The 23,977-nt window shown below is 35.5% G+C and overlaps 1 protein-coding gene across 8 annotated transcripts in view; it reads left to right on the top strand.

The window, feature by feature from the left end:
- CPEB2 (cytoplasmic polyadenylation element binding protein 2) overlaps positions 1-23,977 on the top strand; it is a 79,534-nt gene that overhangs the window by 18,577 nt on the left and 36,980 nt on the right. For all 8 annotated transcript variants that reach the window (XM_043970932.1, XM_043970928.1, XM_043970931.1 and 5 more), the window contains 2 exons: positions 5,342-5,432; positions 15,963-16,013. In XM_043970932.1, the coding sequence (XP_043826867.1) occupies positions 5,342-5,432; positions 15,963-16,013 (142 nt within the window). The remainder of the gene's footprint in view (positions 1-5,341; positions 5,433-15,962; positions 16,014-23,977) is intronic.

Genomic DNA, 23,977 nt, shown 5'->3' with positions numbered 1-23,977 from the left:
CCTTGAAACTAACCTTGACAGTGGAGAGATAAAGATGGATGTCCCCTCATTTTACAGATGAGGAAAACAAGGCCAAGACAGAGAAAGTAATTTGATCAAAGTATTAAGAGCCTGCCATGTTTCCAGGCACTGTGATAGGTACTGGAGATAAAGACAAAAGTGAAATTGTCCTTGCCCTCAAGGGGCTCATACTCTTAACAGCATTTCAGAATAATAAAAGTTCTAAGAAGCTTTGATGATTGACTATCCATCTATTATTAAATAGGATCATACCTACTTCATAACTGAAAATTTATCATAATTATTTGCCCTCTTATTAAGAGAATCTTGATGCAAAATGGACTGTTTTATTTAAAAATACTGCTTTTTGAGTATAGAGTTCTTTAAGGTTTGCAAAGTGATTTCCTCAAAATTAAATCAACAGACTGAGAAGCTAACTTTAATGCTAAATACTGGTGGTAGTTGAATTGCAACTAAAATGGAAACTATTTCTGAGAAGTCATTGCACAAAAGTTTATTTTATATACAACTTTTTAGAAACATAAATTAAAGTATACCTATTTAGTCCTTAGTATCACAAAATTTAGTCTTTCTCCATCTTGAATTCTTCCCATTGAACTTTTAAAATCCATTTCTTCTTGTCTAGACTTTGTAGAGCTAGAGAATACATGCTTAAATTTTTTAGAAATAAGTTTACAGGGGCAGCTAGGTGGCACAGTGGATAAAGCACCAGCCCTGGATTCAGGAGGACCTGAGTTCAAATCTGGCCTCAGACACTTGACACTTACTAGCTGTGTGACAATGGGCAAGTCACTTAATCCTCATGGCCTGCCTTCCCCCCCCCCCCAAATGTGAAACGCTGAGATATGATTACTGTAGAAGTCAATTTGATATGAATTTTTTTGACAATAATTTTATTTTATGTTTTTATGCAATTTAGGTCACTTATATAAATATTCAGTCTTGAATCCTGTTCAGTTAAACAGCAATTCAAATTTTTGAGTACTTAGTGTTTATACTTAGAAAATGTTACCTTCCCTCCTTTTTTTCATGATTTTATGTCGAATTGATAGACCTTAGAAATGAGAAAATTAATTTGTATAATTTGCTAAGCAGACTACACTTCCTACCAGTGACATCACTCTCCCATCCTAAAAGATGCCATATGGAACCCCCTATCGTTTCAGTGCTTTTGTGAATCAGCTTGTTACTGTGAGAATTCCCCCCCATTGGTTTGAATTGTAGCCCATCTATACCTTCTTATTTGGTGCAATTTTTGCCCATGTTCTTCCCAGTGTCTTCTACAGAGGACCCACCTCACGTATTAGAGGCCTTCCTTTAGGTGCTCGCAGATGTTGTTGTATCAGTGCAGTTTTGCTCTCTTGTTAGCCGCTGTTTTACCCATGTTACTGGCCAGCCTCTTTTGAAGATATTCCATACAGCATTTCATGAAATTCAACTATAAATAATATCCTATTTGACATAGTCACCGAAATGGAGGGTGGGAAGGAATGTCCATGGTAATATGTAGTCCAATCCCATACATGAAAGGAATCCCCAATTATGAGATACCCAGCACATGGCAACATGCAGCCTTTGCTTGAAGATCGCCAGGAAAGAGGCACTGCCAGCCTCTTGAGCAGCCTGTTCTATTTTTGAACTGTGCTCTAAGTGTTAGCAGGATTTTTCTGCCATAAAGCCTAAACCAACCTCCTTCTAGCTTAGCTCATTGCTGCTGGCTCTGCCCTCAGGTCCAGGAGATCAAGTCTGCTTTCTTTTCTACATGACAACCTTTCATTTCTCTCAATCTAAGGGGGCAGTATGGTATGCAGAATGTGGGAACTTGGAACTCAGATCTCAGCTCATTAGCTTTGTTGCATTGAGCGATCACTGATCCCTTCAGATAGGTGGACTCAGAGACGTGAACATAGGGGTTCAAGTCCTGTCTCTGATACATATTGCCTGAATAAGCTTTTGCAAGTTATTCCTCAGTGCTCTAAGCAAGTTTCTAAGACTACGAATAGCAAGATAAATGCTTTTTGGAATAGAATTTCTTTATCAGAGTTATTTATAATAGCAAAATCAGTGATTGACTTAATCAAAAATAAAAAAAAATCCAAACCCAAAAAACTACTTCATTGGGTAATTATGAAGAAAGTACTTCACAAACCTTAAAGGGCTAAAGAAGAAAGTTATTATTCTTATAATTAGGAATCCATGTTTAGCCTGGTCCTACCTTTATGGTTTTAGAACATTCTAAAGCATACGAGCACAATTCTTGCTTCAAGAATTAGGTTGTGGCTAACCAGGTTGCAGCTCCCCCTCACAAAATAACAACTAAGTTGAATGTTTTATACCAATACTGTACTTATTACAGAATTGAATTGAAAATGTGGTATGAGGCTCTGAGAGACCGTGTCCTTTTTTTAAATATCTTTTTTTTTTTTTTTTTGGTGAGGCAGTTGGGGTTGTAATTTGTCCAGGGTCACACAACTGATAAGTGTTAAGTGGCTGAGGCTGAATTTGAATTCAGGTCCCCCTGACTCTAGGGCCAGTGCTCTATCCACTGCGCCACCTAACTGCCCCAAGACTATGTCCTTTTAAAAATAATTCATTTTCAATATGTGATTAAATAGTACAATTATATGTTTTAAGAATTAAGTAACATCCCCTTAATATTGTTTGTTCTATGCACACACAACCCAAAACCCCAGAGAGTAAGGATTTTTGACAGCTACTTACTTGTCTATTTTGTTTGCTTTGTCTTGTCTTATTTGTTTTGTTTTCCAAAAATCTTTCTTTTCATTAGCACAGGTCAAATAGTCCGTAGGCCATTATAAAAATAGAAAACCTTTGTCTTGTTTTCTCTGGATCAGTGAGTGGTTTCTTGGACTGTTCCAATCCTGAAATAGAACCATGTATCATGACAACAGAAGACATAATGAGGAGTCCATCCTCAAACATTTATTAAACACCTATTCTGCAGTAGAGTATTGTAGATTTTTTGCATTAAAGATTGAAAACTTCATAAAATAATTTCAAAAGTATGAATTATGGGAAGTGCTTCTTATTATAAGAGTGTTCTTCTCAAAGGACTTTTAAAAATGGAGTCTTTGGGGAAAACACATATACATACACGCATACACATTCATGCAGGTCAGTTTAGACTTTGTCAGAAAAATCCTGCTAACATACACACCCATATACATTTCCTATAGCCATTATAGAACTTTGGAATTCATTTAAAAGTTGATCAGCATTGACTAAGATTGAGTCATCTGCTTTCAAAGTTAAAAGTAGAGAAAATAAAGTATTTAATTTTTAAAAATTCATTATATCTATCTTATAACCAATTATAACAGGTGATACGTACATAGAAAATTAGAAAGATGGAAATAAACAAAGGAATAGACTTTATGGAATAATTTCATCTTTGGGCCTTTTGGTATATCATTGCTGGAAGACTTAGTTTGGATATTTTCACTATTGATCACAAAAAACAAAAGTACTTTTTGCCACCTATACTGTACACCAGAAGAAATTGTCAAGATCCATATCAAGCCTATAGAATTGGAAGTTCCCTAGCCCTATTCTAGATAATGTGTGTGTCTCTATTATTAGAGGTGTAATATCACACTTTCACTCTCAGAAGCAGAAATGGAGAGATAGGGATTTGCCTCAGGTTATGAATTCATTTTCCATCCTATCACAGCTAGGTGTTCTAAGATTCCTTTGTTCTTTTGATTCTGAGGGAAGGAAGAGTAAGTAGGATTCTTTCCCTAGAGATGAAATTGTACATTGCTATGTTTTTGCTGCTTTTTCTACTTCCGTACAACTGGATTACAGATAAGCCTCCTAAGTTTAGGTTTCCACTTAGCTGGGCCTTGGTTAGACCTCAACCATCCCCCCCCCCATTCCCATTTATTCTTATCTTGCTTAGGTAGGCTATACTGAGGTAAAACTATTATTTTCTTCTTTCTTATCCTCTCTTATCTGGTGTTGAAGATACTAGAATTTTTTACACCCAGGCCAAAATGTGTGGCTTTGTCTGTGGAAAAGAGAAGACTTTGGATTAGGGTAAGGAGGACCATGCAAAAGAGGGATTAGATTTTTCTTTTTTGGCTCTAGAGGACAGAAGTAGGAAATATGGGTAGATACTGTAAAGAAGCAACTTGTAGGCCTCACATGAGGAAGATAAACTTAAAATTAGTTAGCTAAGAGTAGAATAGAATTCCTCAAGAAGTAGTAAATGCCACCTCACTGGAAAGTAGTCAAGTGAAAACTAGATGCTCACTCATTAAGTATATTGTAGAGCAGAATCTTTTTCAAAGTACTGGTTGGATTCAGGTGGCTTCTAACTACCCTTCTAGTTTGGTGTCTTGATATGTTTCCTAAGGATTTATTTGTTGATCTGTGTGAATCTGTTTTTATTTGGGGGGGGGGGTATGTGTTTGTTGTAAGTGTGTGTGTATGTGTGTATTACAATACATATTTGTAGTAATGAATTCATTTCATCCACTGAACTCCTTATGACTTATTAATACCTTATCTCTTTGCGTTAATTCTGAGACTGACCTTGGAAACAAAGAGCTAGTAAGGCAAGAATGGTATGAATGTTCTTTTCCTATTTTAGAAATGTTGCAAACAAGAGAGACCTCTGTGAGATTGGAATTGGCTTCTAAGTATGCTATTTACATTCTTTGTTATGCTTTATGCTATTTTCATATATTTCATAATTTTGTATATTTATATTTCATACATTATTATAACACATTAATTATTATGAAATGTAATTCTATTCAGAATTTCAAATCAAACTGAACTGTTCCTTCATAGATACTTAAATAGTACAGTTATTGCATTGATATAAGGACTCAGACAAAAGTATTTTTAAAAAATTAGTGTCAGTGACCTCCTGTTTAGAGACATTATTTTAGAGTTAATGAATGGATGAAAGTATTTCCATTATTTCTATTAATTAAGACATGTTTGAGACTGGTAGCCATATAGATTAAGTAGCTGAAAAAGTTTTCATATAACATACTATTAGTGAAATTCAGATCCCTGATGTAATCGATAATTTGGCAGCAATGCTACAAAGTATTTTCCTCTAAGCTTTGGAGAAGTATGACTATTTGAAATGTGTAATTTAAAGTAAAATAAGATTTTAAAATTTAAGCCAGCGTAATTGTAAATTGTATCACATTCACAAATGATTGGTTAGCTTTGTTTTCTTGAAAAAGTAAAATATTGTTTGCAGTGCCTTATAGTAATAGGTATTTAATGAATATTTGTTGAATCAAGTCTTCTACTAGCACTGAGAGTCCTTTTTCTCTTTTAGGATCGAAGTCGAATGTATGACAGTTTGAACATGCACTCATTGGAAAACTCCCTCATTGATATTATGAGAGCAGAGCACGATCCTCTTAAAGGTAAGTGGTCATAAAATATGACATTTCCAATTTGTAAGAATGCTGCTATTCTTTATAAGAACACAAGCGCTAAATAGTTCAGAGGCAGCCAAACAAGTGTGATAATAAAACTTTACAGTTTCATCAAAATTGACTTTGAAAAGTTTCTCTTAAGGTTTGTAAGCATTTATGTACCCCATATAAGAGAAACCTCCATTTCAGCATATGTATTGACCATGGTGGGTTTGGGGGTAGAGGGGAGAAGGGATGGAGATAGGAACTGCTCCTGTTATTTCATTGGTGTAAGGAACTGCAATTGAAGAAACTGTCTTTACTAATCCAGATCAACACCTGCTCTGCAACTTCAAATCTTAGAGAATTGCAATGGGGCACTGAGAGGCTAGAGTAACTCATGTGTGGTAATAATAGCTAGTATGTGTCAGAGACTGGACTTGAACCGAGGTCTGTCTGACTTTGACAAAGGTCAGCTTTCTATCCACATCACTGCTAGATCTATTCTGTTGCATATTTAATATACTTAAGTAGTATTTGTATCATTTGGGGAAAATCCTACTCTTAAAAGGTCATCATGCATGCTCTGAAGGCCAAACAAATGACTTAAAGTAAGTTTTTGTAGTGATGGTTACTTTTTTAGAATTCAGGTGTGAGAATTGGAATTGCACCCCCTACTGGAGAGATACTGTAGGGAAGCTCTGCCATGAGGAGAAAGCATGTGATTTAGAGACCATGTGACTTTAGCATCTGGAAGTTACATCTATAGAACCACCTGTGTGACTTGTCAATCAGAGCTACCAGCCAATTAGCTTGGAGCTATGTGTGTATGTACAGCCCTGTTTCCTGTTGGAGAGGAGGTTTCTGGGAGGAGGAAGGAGCGAGTGAGCTCTTTTTCACCCGGGACCTAGGTTTGAGTGGAGCTGAGATGCTGGCTTCCTGAGATAGATAGATAGATGAAGGAATCTTGGCCTCTTTCTCTCTCCTCACCAAATTCTTATGCTCCTTAATAAATACTTAAGAGTTTAAACTCTTGCAAAAGCTTATAATTTATGGTGACCACTCATTAGATTTTTAGACAGTCTAGCTAGAATTTTAGCCCCGTATAGATAGCAACCTTACACAGCCTTATGGATATTAGTATATGAGCACATTCAAGATTTATTTGGTCTACCAAATTTTCCCCTCAGTCATCTTTTTTTCTTTTTTTTTACTGAGGCAATTGGGGTTAAGTGACTTGCCCAGGGTCACACAGCTAGTACGTGTTAAGTGTCTGAGGTCGGATTTGAACTCGGTACTCCTGACTCCAGGGCCGGTGCACTGTGCCACGTAGCTGCGCCCCCCCCCCCCAGTCATCTTAATTTCCCTCACATGATGTGTCATGATGTTTAGATGTTTCATTGTACTCTATTTTCCTTTTGTGCCTTTCCCATCGCCAAAACAAAACAAAACAAAAAACAAAAAATCCAAACCTGTTCTTATCAAAATATAAGAGAATAGTGGAAGGCAATTATATCCAGTTTTTCAGGCCATGGCTTATAGTCTGTGGGGCAACTAAGTGGTGCAGTGGATAGAGCACCAGCTCTGAAGTTGAAAGGATCCAAGTTTAAATCTTACTTCCAACACTTAGTAGACATGTGACCCTGGATAAGTCATTTAACCCAATTGCCTTAAACATTCAGGCCATCTCTAGTTGTCCTAATAATGTATCTTGTCACTGGACTGAGATGGCTCTGGAGGAGAAAGTAAGTAAGGCTGGTGACAGTGCAGCCCTTACTCATTTAAATCCAATTCATTGCAAGTCATGACATCTGCCATGGTCCTCTTTGATGAGAATGAAGGACCACAGCAACATAGTCTATAGGCCCACAGCCTATTTTCTATGATGTACTTAGATAATATGCAGAGAGCCCTAAACTCAATCAGAAGGTCTGGCTGGATGTCCTAGTTCTGGCATTTACGCTCCCTAACTGCTTCCTTATTTCTAAAAACAGGAGTATATAATGTTTGTTCACAGAGGTTTTATGCTAAACCTTACCAATAGTATATAAATATGAGCTAGAAGTGGCTCAAGGCAGAAGTACAAAGTCAATGGGCTGGTTTTTAAAAATTCTTTTTATAAAAGGATTCGTGCTGAAGATGAGTCAATTTTTATTTTTTTTTTGTGAGGCAGTTGGGGTTAAGTGACTTGTCCAGGGTTACACAGCTAGTAAGTGTTAAGTGTCTGAGGTCGGATTTGAACTCAGGTCCTCCTGACTCCAGGGCCAGTGCTCTATCCACTGCTTCATCTAGCTGCCCCCGATGAGTCAAATTTTTACCCTAAAATTCAGTCCAGTCTTGTCTAGACCAGATTTGTCTGTTTTCCATATTCTTTCTTTCTTAGTTTTGGTTGCAAAGAGATTCTTTGCCATCCTGATTGCTTTATTGTAAGGAGTTCCAGGAGATGGAAGTGGTTTTACCTAGACCTGTGCCAGTGGTAATTCTCTTCATTTTGATAACTGTATTTTTACATATGACAAATGTCTCTTATTTACCACAAATCCTCATTACTCATAATTTTAATAGATTAAATTTTGTTCTTGTTTTTAAACTTACGCTTGTTCTCAGGCCCCTGTATGATAAATGTAAACCAGTAGACAGAACATCATGTTTGAGAAGAATTTAGAGAACTACTTTTTATCTTTTTAGTAGCTGTATAAAAGAAAACTCTTGGAATTTCTGATGCAATATAGAGTCCACATTATAATAGATAAATTTCAATATTGGACAAGGAAAAAGATTCTATTATTCTAGCCTTTAGAAAAAATAATGGAGAACATATTTTTTGTTACAAGCCATTTGAATTTTTTTCCAGTCTTTTATGACAGAAGTAGGGGAATGAAGCAAAAAGAGAAGAGGTCTTCAAAAGCATCAGATGAGTAGAATAGTTCTTTTTGGAGGGGAAGAAGGGGAAGGATTTGTTAGTAAATTGACAGCCCCAAAACAGTTGTTCTGGATAATTCTCATATAATCTGACCCAGAAGATCTTAACTTTTTTGTCTCATGAGTCCTTCTGGTAGTTGGGTAAATTCTATGAACCAATTCTCAGAATAATGGGGTCTTAAAGATATCAAGTAAATTTCAAAGGAAATTAATTATATTGAAATAGCAAAATATTTTGTTAAAACAAGCTCACAGACTTGAGGTTAAGAACATTTGGTCTAGGGATACTTGTTCTGTGATGTGTTATTAGGAGAGTTATCCCTCCTACTTTGTGATTCTTAAAACAGTTTGAATTGTCGCATTAATTATAGGCATTCTGCCATTAAGTTTCACTTGCTGTATGTAGGCTCCTAGTTATATCTACTTTGAGGCTGCTCTGATTTTCATCTAAATTTGCTAACTATACATGAGGAACTTTTGGCCCAGTTTCAGCCCCCAGCTTAATACCATTTAGCCTTCAGTTCTAAGACCAAGATAGACTTCCTCTCCATTTATACCTGAGGTAGAGAAACCACAACAGAACTTTAAAAGTTCTTATTGGCAATTTTTAAAGTGCCAAAATGAAGATGTCATTGCTTGTGAAATTATTTTCTTCAAATAGAGATACAATACTCTTCATTTTCTTACATTGGAAATAGGGTTTGTCTATGAAAATGAAGAAAAGATTTCAAGAATATGCTTCCAGATTCTAACAAATAAATGCTCCTTGTTAGAAATATTTATATCTTCTATAGGAAAAAGAAAGAAAGAATTTTTTTTTTCCTCAAAAAAATCATTTGGGGCAGCTAGGTGGTACAGTAGATAAAGCACCAGCCCTGGATTCAGGAGGACCTGAGTTCAAATCCGGCCTCAAACACTTGACACTTACTAGCTGTGTGATCTGGGAAAGTCACTTAACCCTCATTGCCCAGCCCCCCCCCCCCAAATTATTTTCTCTTGGGTAAACATATAAGAAGCTGCATTGGTTTTTCTTCTGCCTTCATAATTCTTTCCTCTCTTTGTCCTTCTGTCTTTCTTAAATGGACATTACTTAAAATTGACCAGATTATTTTGTTTGTCTTTTTTGAATGTTTACACTCACCATTCTTTTAAAAAATTATATTTATTTTATTTTTTTTTTATCTTTTGTTTTTATGTTGCCTAAATTTCCCCATGTCCTTCCCCATACTTCCTCCCAAAGAGCTATTCTATCCATATGACAAAGAATATTTTACATTTATCATTCTTAATTGTAAAAGAACTTGAATCAGTATAAACAAAAGTTGAGAACTATCTTTACATGTAATGGAAAAAATAAAATACCTCATACATAAAAAAAAAAGAACTTGAATCCTTCTCCCTTACTTTGCTGTCCTTTCACTTTTGTGCTCTTCTTTAATTCTACCCTTCCCCATCAATATATTCTTTATTGGCCAAACATCAAAATTAAAAGCAACCAAGTAGAATTTAAAGGACATCTTCTGGCATCTGTAATGATTAGTATCTTGTCTTGAGATTTTTTCTACCTTAGTTTTATATCCCTTTTTTTAAGTGTTTAAAGAAGTTTCATATTTTCACAACACATAATCAAAGCAAAAAGTCTGATTTAGGTTAAGTTAGGGAATATATAGCATATAGTTTTATATCAGCTACACACAAAGTTGATTACCATACTTTTAATAGCAGATTTTTAAGTATGTCCTGTCACCATTTTTATCGAAATTCCTTTTTAAATTATAGTTATTACAGCCATCAGCCAAATAAGTCAGAAATTATTAACCTTCCCCTTTTGATTTCTTGTTTTTATTTAGTCTGTGATTCGGGCACAATCATTTGCTTTAAGTCTTGGATGAATAGTTGGGAGATGATGTATTCTTTCAGTGATATTTTTGTGTTTTAAAAGCAATAGGAGCAGCTAGGTGGTGAATTGGATAGAACACCAGCCCTGGAATCAGGAGTACCTGAGTTCAAATCCGGCCTCAGACACTTAACACTTATTAACTGTGTGACCCTGGGCAAGTCATTTAACCCCAATTGCCTCACTAAAAAAAAAAAAAAAAAAGCAATAGAGTGTTGTAGAGAAAGTATTGAACATAGGTTGTAGCTCAAGATATGTAATTACCATAATCTTAGAAAAGTCACCTAAATTTTCTCTTCACTTTTGTTTCTTCATGTGTAAAGTATAGTAAATTATTGGAGAGAATTATTATGAAGCTTAACTGAAATAATGTATATAAAATCCATGATTTGGTTAGAGAAGGCATTTAGAAGGTGCGATGTATAGAGTGCCAGGCCTGGAGTCTGGAACTATGTTCAAATGTAGTCTCAGACGTTTGACAAACTGTGTGACCTTCAGCAAGTCACTTAACCTTTCTCTGTATCAGTTTTAGAAACTGTAAGATAGAAGTAGTAGTAACACCTATCCCGTTCAATAAACATTTATTAAGTACCATGCTCAGCACTGAGGGGTACAAAAGGAAGCAAAAGACAATCCCTCCCCTCAAGGAGCTTACAATCTAAAGGGAAAGACAACATACAAACAATTATATACAAAGTAGCCTATATATGGGACAGATAGGAAATAGGAAAAGCACTGAATTAAGAGACGTTAAGGAAGGCTTCTAGTAAAAGATGAGCTTTTAATTAGGACTTAAAGAAAGCCAGAGAAGTCAGAAGGCAGAGTGAAAGAGGAAGGGTATTGTCAGGGTCAAATGAGATAATATTTATAAAGCTTTAAGCACAGTGACTGGCCCATAGTAAGCACTTAATGCTTTTTCCGTTCCCCCTCCTTCCATGGACACAAATTATAACCACAAACAGTCTTTGAGTGTTTCTGTGGACAAAAAATGTAGAGTCAATTGCTATGAGTCTCTCTGAACCTCTAGACTAGTCTTCATGTGACAGATATTCATCCATCACCAGCTATGTATTTAAAGTCTTTTCCATCTTGGAGTAGAATTTGCTGGTTTTTGCTTTTATGAGATAGGCTTCAGAAACCAAGGTCAATTCCACACCACTGTGAGGCATCAAAGTAGGATTTGAATAGAAAAAGAAAAGTGTAGAGCAATTTATAATTATTGTTTGGTAGTTCTTCATGTATTCTCTGGTATTAATTGAAAATTAATATATTTGTTAGCAATTAGGTACACCATTCACAGATCAAGTAATAAGGTTGAATTTTATGAAAAAGAAGGTAAGATTGTTTTTAGTAGAGAAAGCAAACCATTCTTCCTTGTGGAGTCTGGGAAAGAGCAGGTATGAGACCTTTTGGTATATAGTATCTTTGTATATTACCTTTTTTTGTTTGTTTGTTTGTTTGTGGGGCAATGAGGGTTAAGTGACTTGCCCAGGGTCACACAGCTAGTAAATGTCAAGTATCTGAGGTTGGATTTGAACTTAGGTCCTCCCGAATCCAGGGCTGGTGCTTTATCCACCGCGCCACCTAGATGCCCCGTATGATATTACTCTTAAGACTTTAGGGGAGTCATACATCAGGAGTAGAAAATGTGGTCATACAAGGTCAGATATGACCACCCTGCCTCTTGACTGAGCACAGGTATTAAAGAGTAAAGCTAATCCAAGTCACATGCCATATTTTCTCCTATTCGAATCCAGAAGGGAAGTTGAGTGGAAAAGAGAATGTGGTCAGAGACACAAGAATCCACCTAAGTTCTTGAGCTTTATAACAGAATATTGATACAGCATCATAAGGAAGAAATATTAGGTATTTGTCTTGAGGAAGGAGTTTCCTTAATGGTTTTAGAGAGATGAAGACTTGATATTTGTGAGTACTATTTCACAAGATTTATTTAGGGATTAGGCTTAATTCTGACACAAGTTCGTTGTGGGACCTTCATGAATCACCAGGTTTCCTTATCTGAAAACCAAGTGTGGTCAGACACAATGGCACTATTAAACAGGAGAACCCTTCTTGTCATGGCTCGTGAGGGATGGAATTGGAGTCAGCAAATGTCACTGAGCTGGTTTTTGAGGACACTTTTGGAACATGTACTAAGATTGCTGGAGGAAATAATTGGGAAAAGTATTCAGTCTAACAGTGGGAATTTAGAGTTCTGTTTTTCCATTTATCTCTATATCTATCTCTATCTATTTATCTACAGAAATTTGGGAAAAGAACCAAAATAAAGGCTTACAAATGTGAGAATTATTAGAAAATTTTTTTTCTGTACCCTATATAGACATTTTGTCTCCCTCCTTAGTGGCTTTGTACAGGCTACCCCGCCCCTGCCCCAAGTAATCCTCTTCCTAATTCACCTCTGCCTCTTCCAACCTAACCTTGCTTCAAATTCTCCTCCCTGTCTCAAGCCTTGTCCTGATTCCTCTGCTCCCTTTATTTCTTTGTCTATCTTTGAATGTCTTCCCACAGTAGAATGTAAACTCCTCACAGACAATGCTACTTTTGGAATCATATCTGCATGCCTAGCACAATATCAGGCCTATAGTAGCACTTAATGAATGCTTGTTGATTGCTTCCCCACCATAAATCATTTTAAAATACGCATAGTTCCTAGTCATTCAAGAAAAGACTGTTGATTAATGTGATCAACACTAGACTAATGTGAGTTAATGTCACTGCAGTTTTCTAAATGGCTAGAGTGTCATCTGCCAATACAGTGTTGTAGAAGGTGTTGTTAAGTGGGCCTGGATTTCTTCCAGGTCTTCTAAAAATTGTTCCAAATATGGGAAATAAAAGAAAAGGATAAGTTATAGTAATTTCACAGTAGATAATGTTACTTTAACAAAAGTTATATTTCACATTGTTGGTATTAATAATTATGTATTACTTTGTCTCCCCTGGTACTAATTGGTTTGGAGAAGGAACCACCACAAAGATAGGCTTCTGTTTGTGAAATGGTCATCAAAGGTGAAAAAAACAACCTCATCTTTTGATTCTTGAGTCAGGAAAGTGCTTAAGTCACAAAAATGTTTATGCTTTTCTGATCACTCAGTAAATTTTAGTACCTGGCAATGTACCTCAATGAATGAGAAGAGGTCTTTTTAGAATGTTAACTTATTTGCTGTTTCTTGGTTTTTATAGTTGCAGAATTGGTAATAAGAGTTTAGTGAAACATCTTAATACCAGCTAAGTAAAAAAAAAGAAATGTAAGACAAATCTGCAACCAAAAAAACTGCAGGTTATTAACTGGCAGTAGTGATTTCTGTAATCCCCAAATAAGAAAAGCTATCGGCTACTTGTTTGCTTTTGAAGTGTCTTTTGCCACATACAGATTATGGGTATATGTTCTGGCATTTAATATTATTTAGGTCTATATGGTGAAAAATACTCAGTTGCAAATAAGAATCCATGACTTGATCAAAATGTAGAGAATCATTATCAACTCATTTGTCAGTCAGTATACTTTTGAGATGGTACTGTCAGTGAAGATGACAAATCAGTTGCTTAATGTTTTGTTCATTGTAATGGTTTTATTCCTATGAGACATTCACCTTCTAGAAACTAATTTTGATAAAACTAAGAGGTAACCAAATTAGTTCTCCTAAAGCCAAGATGGAACTAAAATAGAATCCACAAATTCTAGAATTTTAGAGCTGAGGAATCTTAGACATCACTTAGTTTATCCTTTTTCTTAGGTTACTGAAACCTAGGTCATGAATCTTAGGCAAATATACTTTCTAGTACACCATGTGGTCTCCCTTGTAATAGGGAAACACATCAAAAGGCTTTATAATTTCCCAGTTTCACCAGTTCTTTCTGGCCATTTGCAGTATAAATAGGCATATTTTCACTTGAGCTGTAACAGCATTTTGAACAAAATAATGGAGTTCTGTGAAGTGTTTACTTTAGGGCTAGAAAGGCTAGAAAAGTGATTTCCTTCTTTTCCTCCACTTATCTATCTCCTCCAGCCAAAATGAACATTATCAAATATTTATTAGCTACCATGTGTCTACTAGGGATATGTGATAGTAGGAAATAGAAAGAATGACTTGACCCTGTTTCAACAAGTTAATAGTCTAGTAAGTTAGGAGAGATGATATGTACAGGAGTATTTTTCAGGACTTCATTTCCTTTTTTCTATTCCGTATTGGTGAGAGGCATCACCTCTCACACTGGCAAAATGGAAAACTAAGTTGCTGTTGCTATGAATTTGCCTGTTTCTTTTTTATACTTTTTAAACATAAAGAAAATGTTTTGAATCAAGAGGTCAAAAGTAAGAGACACTGAGTAGCTCCTTTAAAGGATATTACTATGCTCTAATTTGAAAAGCTTAAAAAGATGTTTTGCTACTATCTTAGATCTTTAATTTAAGCTGTCCTGCAGCCAAATAGATTATACTTTTGTGGTGTTTTTGTTGTGTTTTTTTACTCTTGGTTTCCTTTGGGGATATGATTAGATTTCTTAATTCCATATTATAGCAAATATCCTTTACTGATTTGGATACACAGTATGATAATTTAAGTCTCCCAGACTAAGCATGGTACCGATATGCACTATGTACTTAAAACCTTCCCTTAGTACAACGGTTATAAAGATTATGTAGTTGGGCAGCTAGATGGCGCAGTGGATAGAGCACCGGCCCTGGAGTCAGGAGTACCTGAGTTCAAATCCGGCCTCAGACACTTAACACTTACTAGCTGTGTGACCCTGGGCAAGTCACTTAACCCCAATTGCCTCACTTAAAAAAAAAAAAAGATTATGTAGTTGAGAGTAATATACTAAACATTACCCTAATGATCATGAAATATTATTCGTAAAGTAGTTGCTAGGATACATAACAGATTTTACATTTTAACAATTTCCTCGATGGGTCTGAAAAGTAGTCTGAAACTGTAAGAGACTTAGAATTTAATTTCTTTTGTCTTCAAATCATTGGCCAGTTTATCATAAGTTCAGCCTTAAAGATTTTTTTCCTCCCTTACCTCCAACAGGTAAATGCTGGGTAATTATAAGAAAACAAGCATTATAATTACAGAACTGTTTGACAGAGATTATGAGAAAAAATGTTTTTATGTATTTCAGCTTTATTTTACCTTGCCTTGTTTCACAAATGTTCTATTTTCCTAAATCACTTGGTAGAAAAATAACATTTGTAGACACATTTTTGCATATTCTTAATATAGATCCTAATTTATCTATAATTGTGCTTAGTCAGTGGAACCCCATGGCAGGCAAAAAAAATTTTTTTCCATTCTCTTACTACTTTAAAATGTTAAAGTTGCTTTTTGATCATTTAGGTATATGCTATCATTTTACCCATTTAAAAAAAAAACATTTTGGAAAAGTAATTCCAGTAGACAAAAGTTCCAAGCTACTTAGGAAATAGATTGAGTAAAATATGGACATCTTTTGAAAAGAGAAAAGACTACAGCATTGAATTTCAGGGAACAAAGTGGCTTTATTTTGTTGGTGTTGCTCCTAAAGCACATTGTGGTCTTATGATTTGGGTTTTAAAATGAAAACTTTCTTTAACTCTGATCAAAGAAATTTCTAGCTAATAGGCTTCAGATTAAATTTTTTTAGTTCTCAAGAAAAATATTTTAAAAGATTTACTATCCTTTTATTTCCTTAATATCTCATAATTTTTCCTCTCTCCAAAGGTCGCTTGAGCTATCCTCATCCAGGGACTGACAATCTTTTGATGTTAAATGGTAAGTGATACAAACATTTTATGATACCAAGTAGTTGAATCATTTAAATACTAGTGTTTCTAAAACTATTTCTCTGAAACACTTCTTGCTAAGATAGCTTGCACTTTTGATAGAAGACAGTATTACTAAGTGCTGTTTCTCATATAGTTTGGATAGAACTGTAAAAGTTTAGGTAGAATTGTGACTGGCAAAATTGATAATTTCATATTTAATATATTTTGGCTATATTTTAGCAAGGTGCATTGATGTTTTTGAGGATGGTGCAGTTCTATTATCATTGCCTTGGACTAGCGAGCCTACATAATTATCTTTGAATGCACACCTTTTCTCCTCACCATGTCAGGGGGCGCAATCTGTATTCTTTATTTCCTGCTGTACTTTTTCTGTTTGTCCTCCCAAGCCCTCCAACACCCATCTTTAAGTGCCTTATGTTTAGTAGGTGCCCGATTTGTATCTGCTAGCTAGTGGGTTTGGTAATGATACTTACCAGACATGGAAAATACAAAAAGTCTCTTGTTGGAGTTGTTCCTAATATATGAGCATGCACCATACTACTTAGTATGTATTCAAAGATGCATAGATGCTCAATAATTAGTTGTAGGAATGCAGTGCAATATAGAGATCAGAATAGGTATACACATTCCAAAATGACAATTCTGAATAAAGTGAGCTTTTCATAAAAGAGAAAAGACAGTGATCCAAATGGAAATGATTTTGAGAATTCCAGGTATTACAGTCAAACTAAGACTTTAGTTTCTTCCTACTAAAGATGTCATAAAATAGGAATGGATTGGGAATCAAAAGCAAAGAAGGCTACAATTAATCTATATTAGCCAGGCCTGTAGAAATAGGAGATGGGTAAAAGCAGAGGGATGGAGCTACTACTGTCTGATCTAAATCAAGAGATGCTATATATAATAGCCTTTTGGAGAGAGACAAAGTGGTAGAACAGGAGTTAATTGAAAAACTGATTGAGGGAGGAACTCTAAGCAGATGGGGGAATCATTTTAAAGGTCATGGTGTTGCAGTTAATCAGTCACTCAAATGTTTGTGCCTGGAGCCAATGGAGTTATATGATACAATATTCAAGGAGATGGACTATACTCACAATTCATCTATTTATTTGCATGTTCTTATGGAATTAGAATTCACCAGAAATGGTGAAATCTATCATACTGCTCTCCCCAAACCTTTTCTCATCCCGGGGGAAAATAAAAGTATACTTTTCCAAGTAATTTGTCAGCTGGTAGCATGGGTCTAGAACTCTAAAACCTTGACAATCAGATTGTTATATTTTGACCTACATATGTGAAAGGATCTTTTGTTGGGAATTTTTAGTTAGGGAAGAGGGTAGGGTGGAGAGGAATACCAAATTCTTTTTATAATTATCAATATGGTTAGAAGTTTAAATAGCTTTGAAATGGTAGTTTTCACTTATCTGCTGCAGTTTTTGGATTATGAAATAGTTGTGTTATCTGGAGACAGCAATAATAAATAACTTTTGTGTTAAATTTCTGCATTTTTTCTTAAGCCCTGTGTGAGTATTCAAATGTGTCAATATAGATTATTCAAATTTTTATTTGTACTTTTAAACAAATAGTTGTTTTATAGTATGTAATAAATATCTTATTAATTAGCATGTTCTCTTTTTTCTTTTTTTAATTAGCATGTTCTTTTAAAGGAAAGGTACCTACAAACTTTTTTTTACACTATTTACAGATGCCGTTAGCCCACTGACAAAAAGATGTCGATTTTTAACAAGTCAATATGATCATGTGTGCATTAAATGTAAAATATTTGATAGGTGTATACATTTTACTTTAAAAGTAATAATTACGGGGCAGCTAGATGGCACAGTGGTTAAAGCACCGGCCCTGGATTCAGGAGTACCTGAGTTCAAATTCAGTTTCAAACACTTGACACTTACTAGCTCTGTGACCCTGGGCAAGTCACTTAACGCCCATTGCCTGCAAAAAACCCCAAAAAAATAAACTAAAAAAAAGTAATTGTCACTTTTTGAAAACCTTCCTTTTTTCACAATCTCCAATATAATTCCTAGCAATAAATAAAATTAAAAATTTCTTAGTGGTGATTTTTCTAATAGTTGCAAGTATTTGTAAACAAGTCTGTGAACTTGGATTGCCACGTTTCAGTAAACTTTTTGAAAACATTTTTGTTGGTATCTTGTTTTTATCTCACCTGAATTTTCTTCTCTTTTGTCCCTTCCCTGTTTCTTCTCCCAGAGAGCCATCCTTCATTGCATTTTTTTTAGATAAACTTCTAAACAAGATATACATTTTAAGGATAATTTTTCTTTCCCAGTGATACCCACTGTAGCCTTGAAATACCTTTCTGATACTCAGTTGGAGTAGGCAAATTAGTACTCCATTTATAAAAAAAGTAGGCAAGCCTAGAAATGTTGTATCACTTTAAATTTCAAGTGTGAAAATAGGTGCTGGAAAATAGAAAATCAAAATTAGGTGTAAGGAAGTAAAACTCCTCTGTTTTGATGGAAATGTGAACAGAAATCAATTCTAAAGGCTAGTGTAGCTGTAATCAGGAAATTTAATAAGCTTGGCAGAATAGAGAGGAAGGGAAGGTTGGTCAGCAAATATCAGAAAATTGGAAGTTAAAACATCAAGGCTATTGAGAAAAGTGAAGACATTGGGAATTTTTTTCTTTTTAGTTTTGAAGTTCATATAATTATTTTCATTATATCTTGATTGGAAATGTAGAGAATAATATTTGTATTATATTATGTTTATAGTAGGCACTCACCAAATACAAATGAATATTTGTATTATATTATGTTTATAGTAGGCATTCACCAAATATTAACTTTTAAAAAGTGGCACTTAATGTGCACAGAAATATTACATATTAACTACATTCTTAAAATATATCCAGTGAATTACTGGTTGCTAAATTTATGTCTTTGTTTTCTCTTAAAAATAAAAGCTGCAACATATATTGAATTAAAATAAATAGCAAGGCTAGAGGCTTGAACCTTATCCAAATTAATATAGTTAAAAGCTCTATGTTGCTGACTTGAGTACTCATTTTCATTGTATAAAAGGGTAAATATATCTACTATTAATATTGCAAGAGGAATAATTGAAAGAACTTAAGAAAAGAAGACTAAGGCAATACATTGTAGCTGTCTTCAGATGTCTAAAAATTTTACCATAAATGAAGGATACAGTTAGTCATTATATGTTGTTCTAGAAGGCCAGAGTAGGATCAGTGGTTATAAATTGCCAAGATGAATATTTCAACTTAACACACAGAAGAACTTCATAAGAAACAGAACTTTCTAACATTGGACTAAGCTGTTTCATTAAGAAATAATTTTTCCCTTCTTTGTATGAGAGGATCAGGAATGCTTTGGAAGTGGTTCCTTGTTGAATGGGAGATTGGACCTAGGGTAGAAGAAGCTACCCAGGCTTTGTAGAGGCCTGAGTTCAGATTCTGGCTTAGACTGTCAATCACTTAGCTTTTGGACCTCACTGATCCTGTAGGGAAAATAATTCTCCTGATAGCCATTTCATAGGGTTATTGTAGGAAAAGCACTCTTTAAACTTTGAAGCACAATCAATGACTGCACTTATTCTAGTTCAGAAACTCTGGTTCCACATCCAGATTAGATTGAATATTTAAGAGATGTTTTTGTTTTTAACTTCCAGACTGAAAGAATAAGTAACTGAATTTTAATGATGGCTATTCAAGAGTTTTTCTCTTGAGATTCATGGGAAGGATATTTGGTGTCACTTCACCCTTCAACTATGATTTTCTCACAGTAATAAACAGTGTGTTCTCAAAAATCTAAAATGTCTGTGCCTGTGTGCATATCTGTGTGTAAAATACCATTCCATGGGGGAATTGAGGCAGTTTGGAAGTATGCTGATTATCAAAAGAACCAAGTTTTAGAACTAGAATTAGAAGAAATCTTTTTTTATTTAGTCCATTTAGTCCAACCTCAAGGAGCCTGAAGGCTCCAAAGAGTAAGTGATTTTATTAAAACCACACAGGTAGCACTATCAGCACCTGAACGCTGATAATCATTGTTTCCAAATCTTTTGCCTTTGGTTGAAGAAGTCTGATTGAAATTTTCCAGTGATCATCTACAAAGTAGATAACTGACATGATTTCAGGAAGAACTGCCTTGGACTTACTTGCAAGACAAATCAGAAGAGAAAAAAAAACTTTTTTGTAGATAAGAGAATTAACCTACGTATATTTAAGTTGTCTGTGCTAATCTTTGTAGAGTGCTTAGCACAATTCCTGCTTATTCTCTTGCCCCCCATACATTAGCTTATATCAACCTTGAAAAAAATAAATAATTGGTATCATTACTACCCTTTTCTTAATTAAAAGACTTAGTTTAACCACTGCTCTACTAAGAAAGACCTGAATCTGACTTATATTAGATGTGTGACCAAAATCACTTAACCTTTCAGTGCCCTGCAGCAACTCTTTTAGAGTATAAGTTGAAAATTATCCCTGGAGGGAATTTACATACAGGGAGTTTCATACCCAGAAGAAATCACTGCTCTAAAGAACAATAAAAGGGAAATTCACAATGGTATAGTAATTAAAATTTGTTTTTTGGTTCAATTCTGCAATCTTTAAGGACCTTGCAGCAGGTTTTATTTTTAAGTTAATAGTTATTTTAATTGCATGGACTATTTTCATAACCTGCTTCATTATACTATTATTTACCTTGACAGCCATGTACACGTGATGCACAGTAAATAGAAATCTCTACTTCTCTAGCAATTTGAACTATCCAGAACCTACCAGAGAACTGGAACAGGGTGCCTTTCTGCTCCCATCCACCCTCCTTCCTTCCCTCCAAAAAGCCATAAAATAATGCACTAAATTCAGATATTTTACTAACAGGAACCTTGTAGGCCCTTAGTCCAAAGTGTTATATACTCAGTAAGTTTCACTTCCCAGGCTACAGCGTATTAGAGGCAACAACTGGAAAGATGAGAAGTAGTCTGCCAGTGACCAAGAAGTGACAACTGACAGGTTAAAGCAGGAGAGGAGCCAGAATACGCCCCCCACACACACACTCTCACAAAATTTTATAACTTAAAAATTACTTTTGAATTTGAGCCTCATTTGATCAGTCACACAACTAATTAAGGATAGAGCCTAATATTAAATTAGGTCTTCTGAATTCAGGCTGTGCATCTTTTTCCTTATAGTACCATGCCTCTCCAACATGACTGTATTGTGTAGCCATTTAGCCTAGATATTAACCCTATGTGGTTCAACTCCGATGGCATCCCTGTATAGTAAAATAATTGGTTTCTATAAGATGATCAAGAGAAGTTTGAGTAATCTGTTAAAGTAGGGAATCCTAATATATTTGGGAAGTTTTCCAACAAAAATAGTTAAAATTTTTAAATGAGAGCATCCAGAAAGTAGATGGATAGAGGATAGAACTTGGAGTTAGAAAGACCTGAGTTCAAATTCACCATACTTATTAGCAGTCTGACCCTTGACAAGTCATTTCATCTCTGTCTGCCTCAGTTCTCTCATCTGTAGTGAGGACAATAATAGTACCTACTTCCAGGTGTGTTGTGTGGGTTAAATGACTTTAAAAACCATAAACTACTGCATAAGTGCTTGCTGCCGCTGACACCACAAGTGCCACCATCACTACCACCATCACTACCACCATCACCACCACCATCTCCACATGCAGGGAAGCAAACAGCTTATTCTTAAAACATACTAACCAAAAAAAGTTCTTTCTGTTTTTTAATAGAAGGAAAACTATAGCTTTTTTTTTTTACATAGTAGATTTGTTTCTGAAATTTTATACTGATTTAAATTTTAAAATTAAAACACCCTAAGTATATTTGGATCATACAAAGTGATCTTAAATCCATATGTTAAATAGATGTTCACTTTATGTAAACTTTTGTAAAAATAGGTTGTATTGGGGCAGCTGGGTGGCGCAGTGGATAGAGCACCAGCCCTGGATTCAGGAGGACCTGAGTTCAAATCCAGCCTCAGACACTTGACACTCACTAGCTGTGTGACCCTGGGCAAGTCACTTAACCCCAACTGCCTCACCAAAAAAGAAAGAAAAAAAGAAAAATAGGTTGTATTGGGCTTTCTACAATTTCGGTCCATTTAATATCCCCATCTTGGCTTGTGTATAATTGACAAATCAGGTAGGATGTGAAATCAGCCAGCATGTGAACTGGCTATGATGCCATTCATTTTCACCATGATCCTAGAATTGTGATTCCTGTCCATGTCTTCATCACAATTCAACATTTGAAATTGAGGGACAAAGAACATATATAGTGTGAATGTTTAGTACAGGTTTCACCTGCTATCTAGGGCCTTGCCTAAATTTAACTTAGGATTCTGGAATGCCACATATTTCTGGGTTAGTTTAAGATTGCCTGGCCTTAGAGATAAGAATGGAACCTGACCCCTCAGATTAATCTTGGACATTCAGATTTAGATCAGTGTGGTTACTGGTTACTACTTCATTCAAAGCACACTGCCACTACTTAGAGGATCCAGGGCCAAGGCTAGAACTTGTAACACAGTCCATGAAGACTTTCTTTGAAATCAACCTTTTCTTGTCGTTGTCTTTGTTAAGGCCCATACATTTATTAGGCTTGACTTTGCTATTTAAAACACCGATGTAGTTCTTATATATTGCCCATCTATCAAATAAGATTTTTTTGGTCTTTTTTGTTTCTTTCTCCTCATATCAGGTGTGTGTGTGTATGCACGTAATAAAAGTTTGAACATTAGAGAAACAAATAGAGGTACTTATTCCTCCACCCTGTACCCACCCCTAGACAATGAGTCCCTAAGAAGGGTGGGTTCTTGGGGGAGGGAGGAAACAAGCGTCCAACTTGTGCTTTGTGCCAGGCCCTGTGTTAAGCACTCTACAGATATTACCTCATTTGATCCTCAGCAACCCTGTGAAGTGGGTGCTATTATTATCCCCATTTTACAGACAAGGAAACTGGAGCAAATCAAGGTTCAGTGACTTTCCTAGGATAAAACAGATATCCATGCACTACCTAGCATTCTAATCTTAAAGGATGAGTTGTAATCGGGCTGGGTAGGAGTCTAGAACAGTTCAGGGGCCTTCCTTTTCTGCCCTGGTTCATCACCGGCTTTCCTTCTGTAAACCCAGTCGTTTACCAGTGTCTGGCAGCCCTTTCACTGACTGCAGCTGAGGTTTTAAAAAAAAGGCTGCCTCTCCCAGAACCTCTCCCCGCTTCAAGTAACATTAAATAAATATTATTTGGGTGAATTCGATTCATCCTGCCCAATTTTATCCAAAAGTGACTTGGAACAATATAAAGTAATCCAGTAGGTTTGTTGCTCAATAAAGAAACCAACATATATGTAAGTGAAATTGATTAAAACTTAAGGTAAGCTTGTTGTTCAGGAGTAGAAAGAGCTTTGTAAGAGGAATCTAAGACACCTCCCCACCCAAGTTAGTTGTGACTACTGGCAGTTTACTTAATTAGTAACTATCATGCCTACCTGACCCCAGAAAAATAAGTGAGTTGATTTATGTGAAGGTGCCATATGATACTATACAGATGTAAATAATTACTTTGTCTTTCATTTGATGGCTATGTATTGTATAGCTAACTGGGCATAAAGCTGGAAAGTCCTGCTTTTTACTCACATCTAGGCTGTGTACCCTTCCTAAGTCATTTCACCTCTTGGGTCTGTGTAACTCTCTGACGACTTAAGCCACAGAACAGGTTCCTATCTCCATTGGTATAGGAAATCTGACTGGAAGGTCCCTATATGAAATCACATGCCCAAGCAATTGCTATTGAGACTCCTCTTTTTGAAGAAATATTTGATTATAGTTGAAAAGCTAATGCTATTTTTGGTGATCAGGCTATTTTTTAGTTCTTCTAGAGAAACCAATACTATCTTGTATTCTTACCTCATGAAATAGT

The sequence above is a fragment of the Dromiciops gliroides genome, chromosome 6 (assembly GCF_019393635.1).
Source record: "Dromiciops gliroides isolate mDroGli1 chromosome 6, mDroGli1.pri, whole genome shotgun sequence".
In the NCBI taxonomy this organism is placed as follows: domain Eukaryota; kingdom Metazoa; phylum Chordata; class Mammalia; order Microbiotheria; family Microbiotheriidae; genus Dromiciops; species Dromiciops gliroides.
This window is presented reverse-complemented; position numbering and strand designations above follow the sequence as displayed.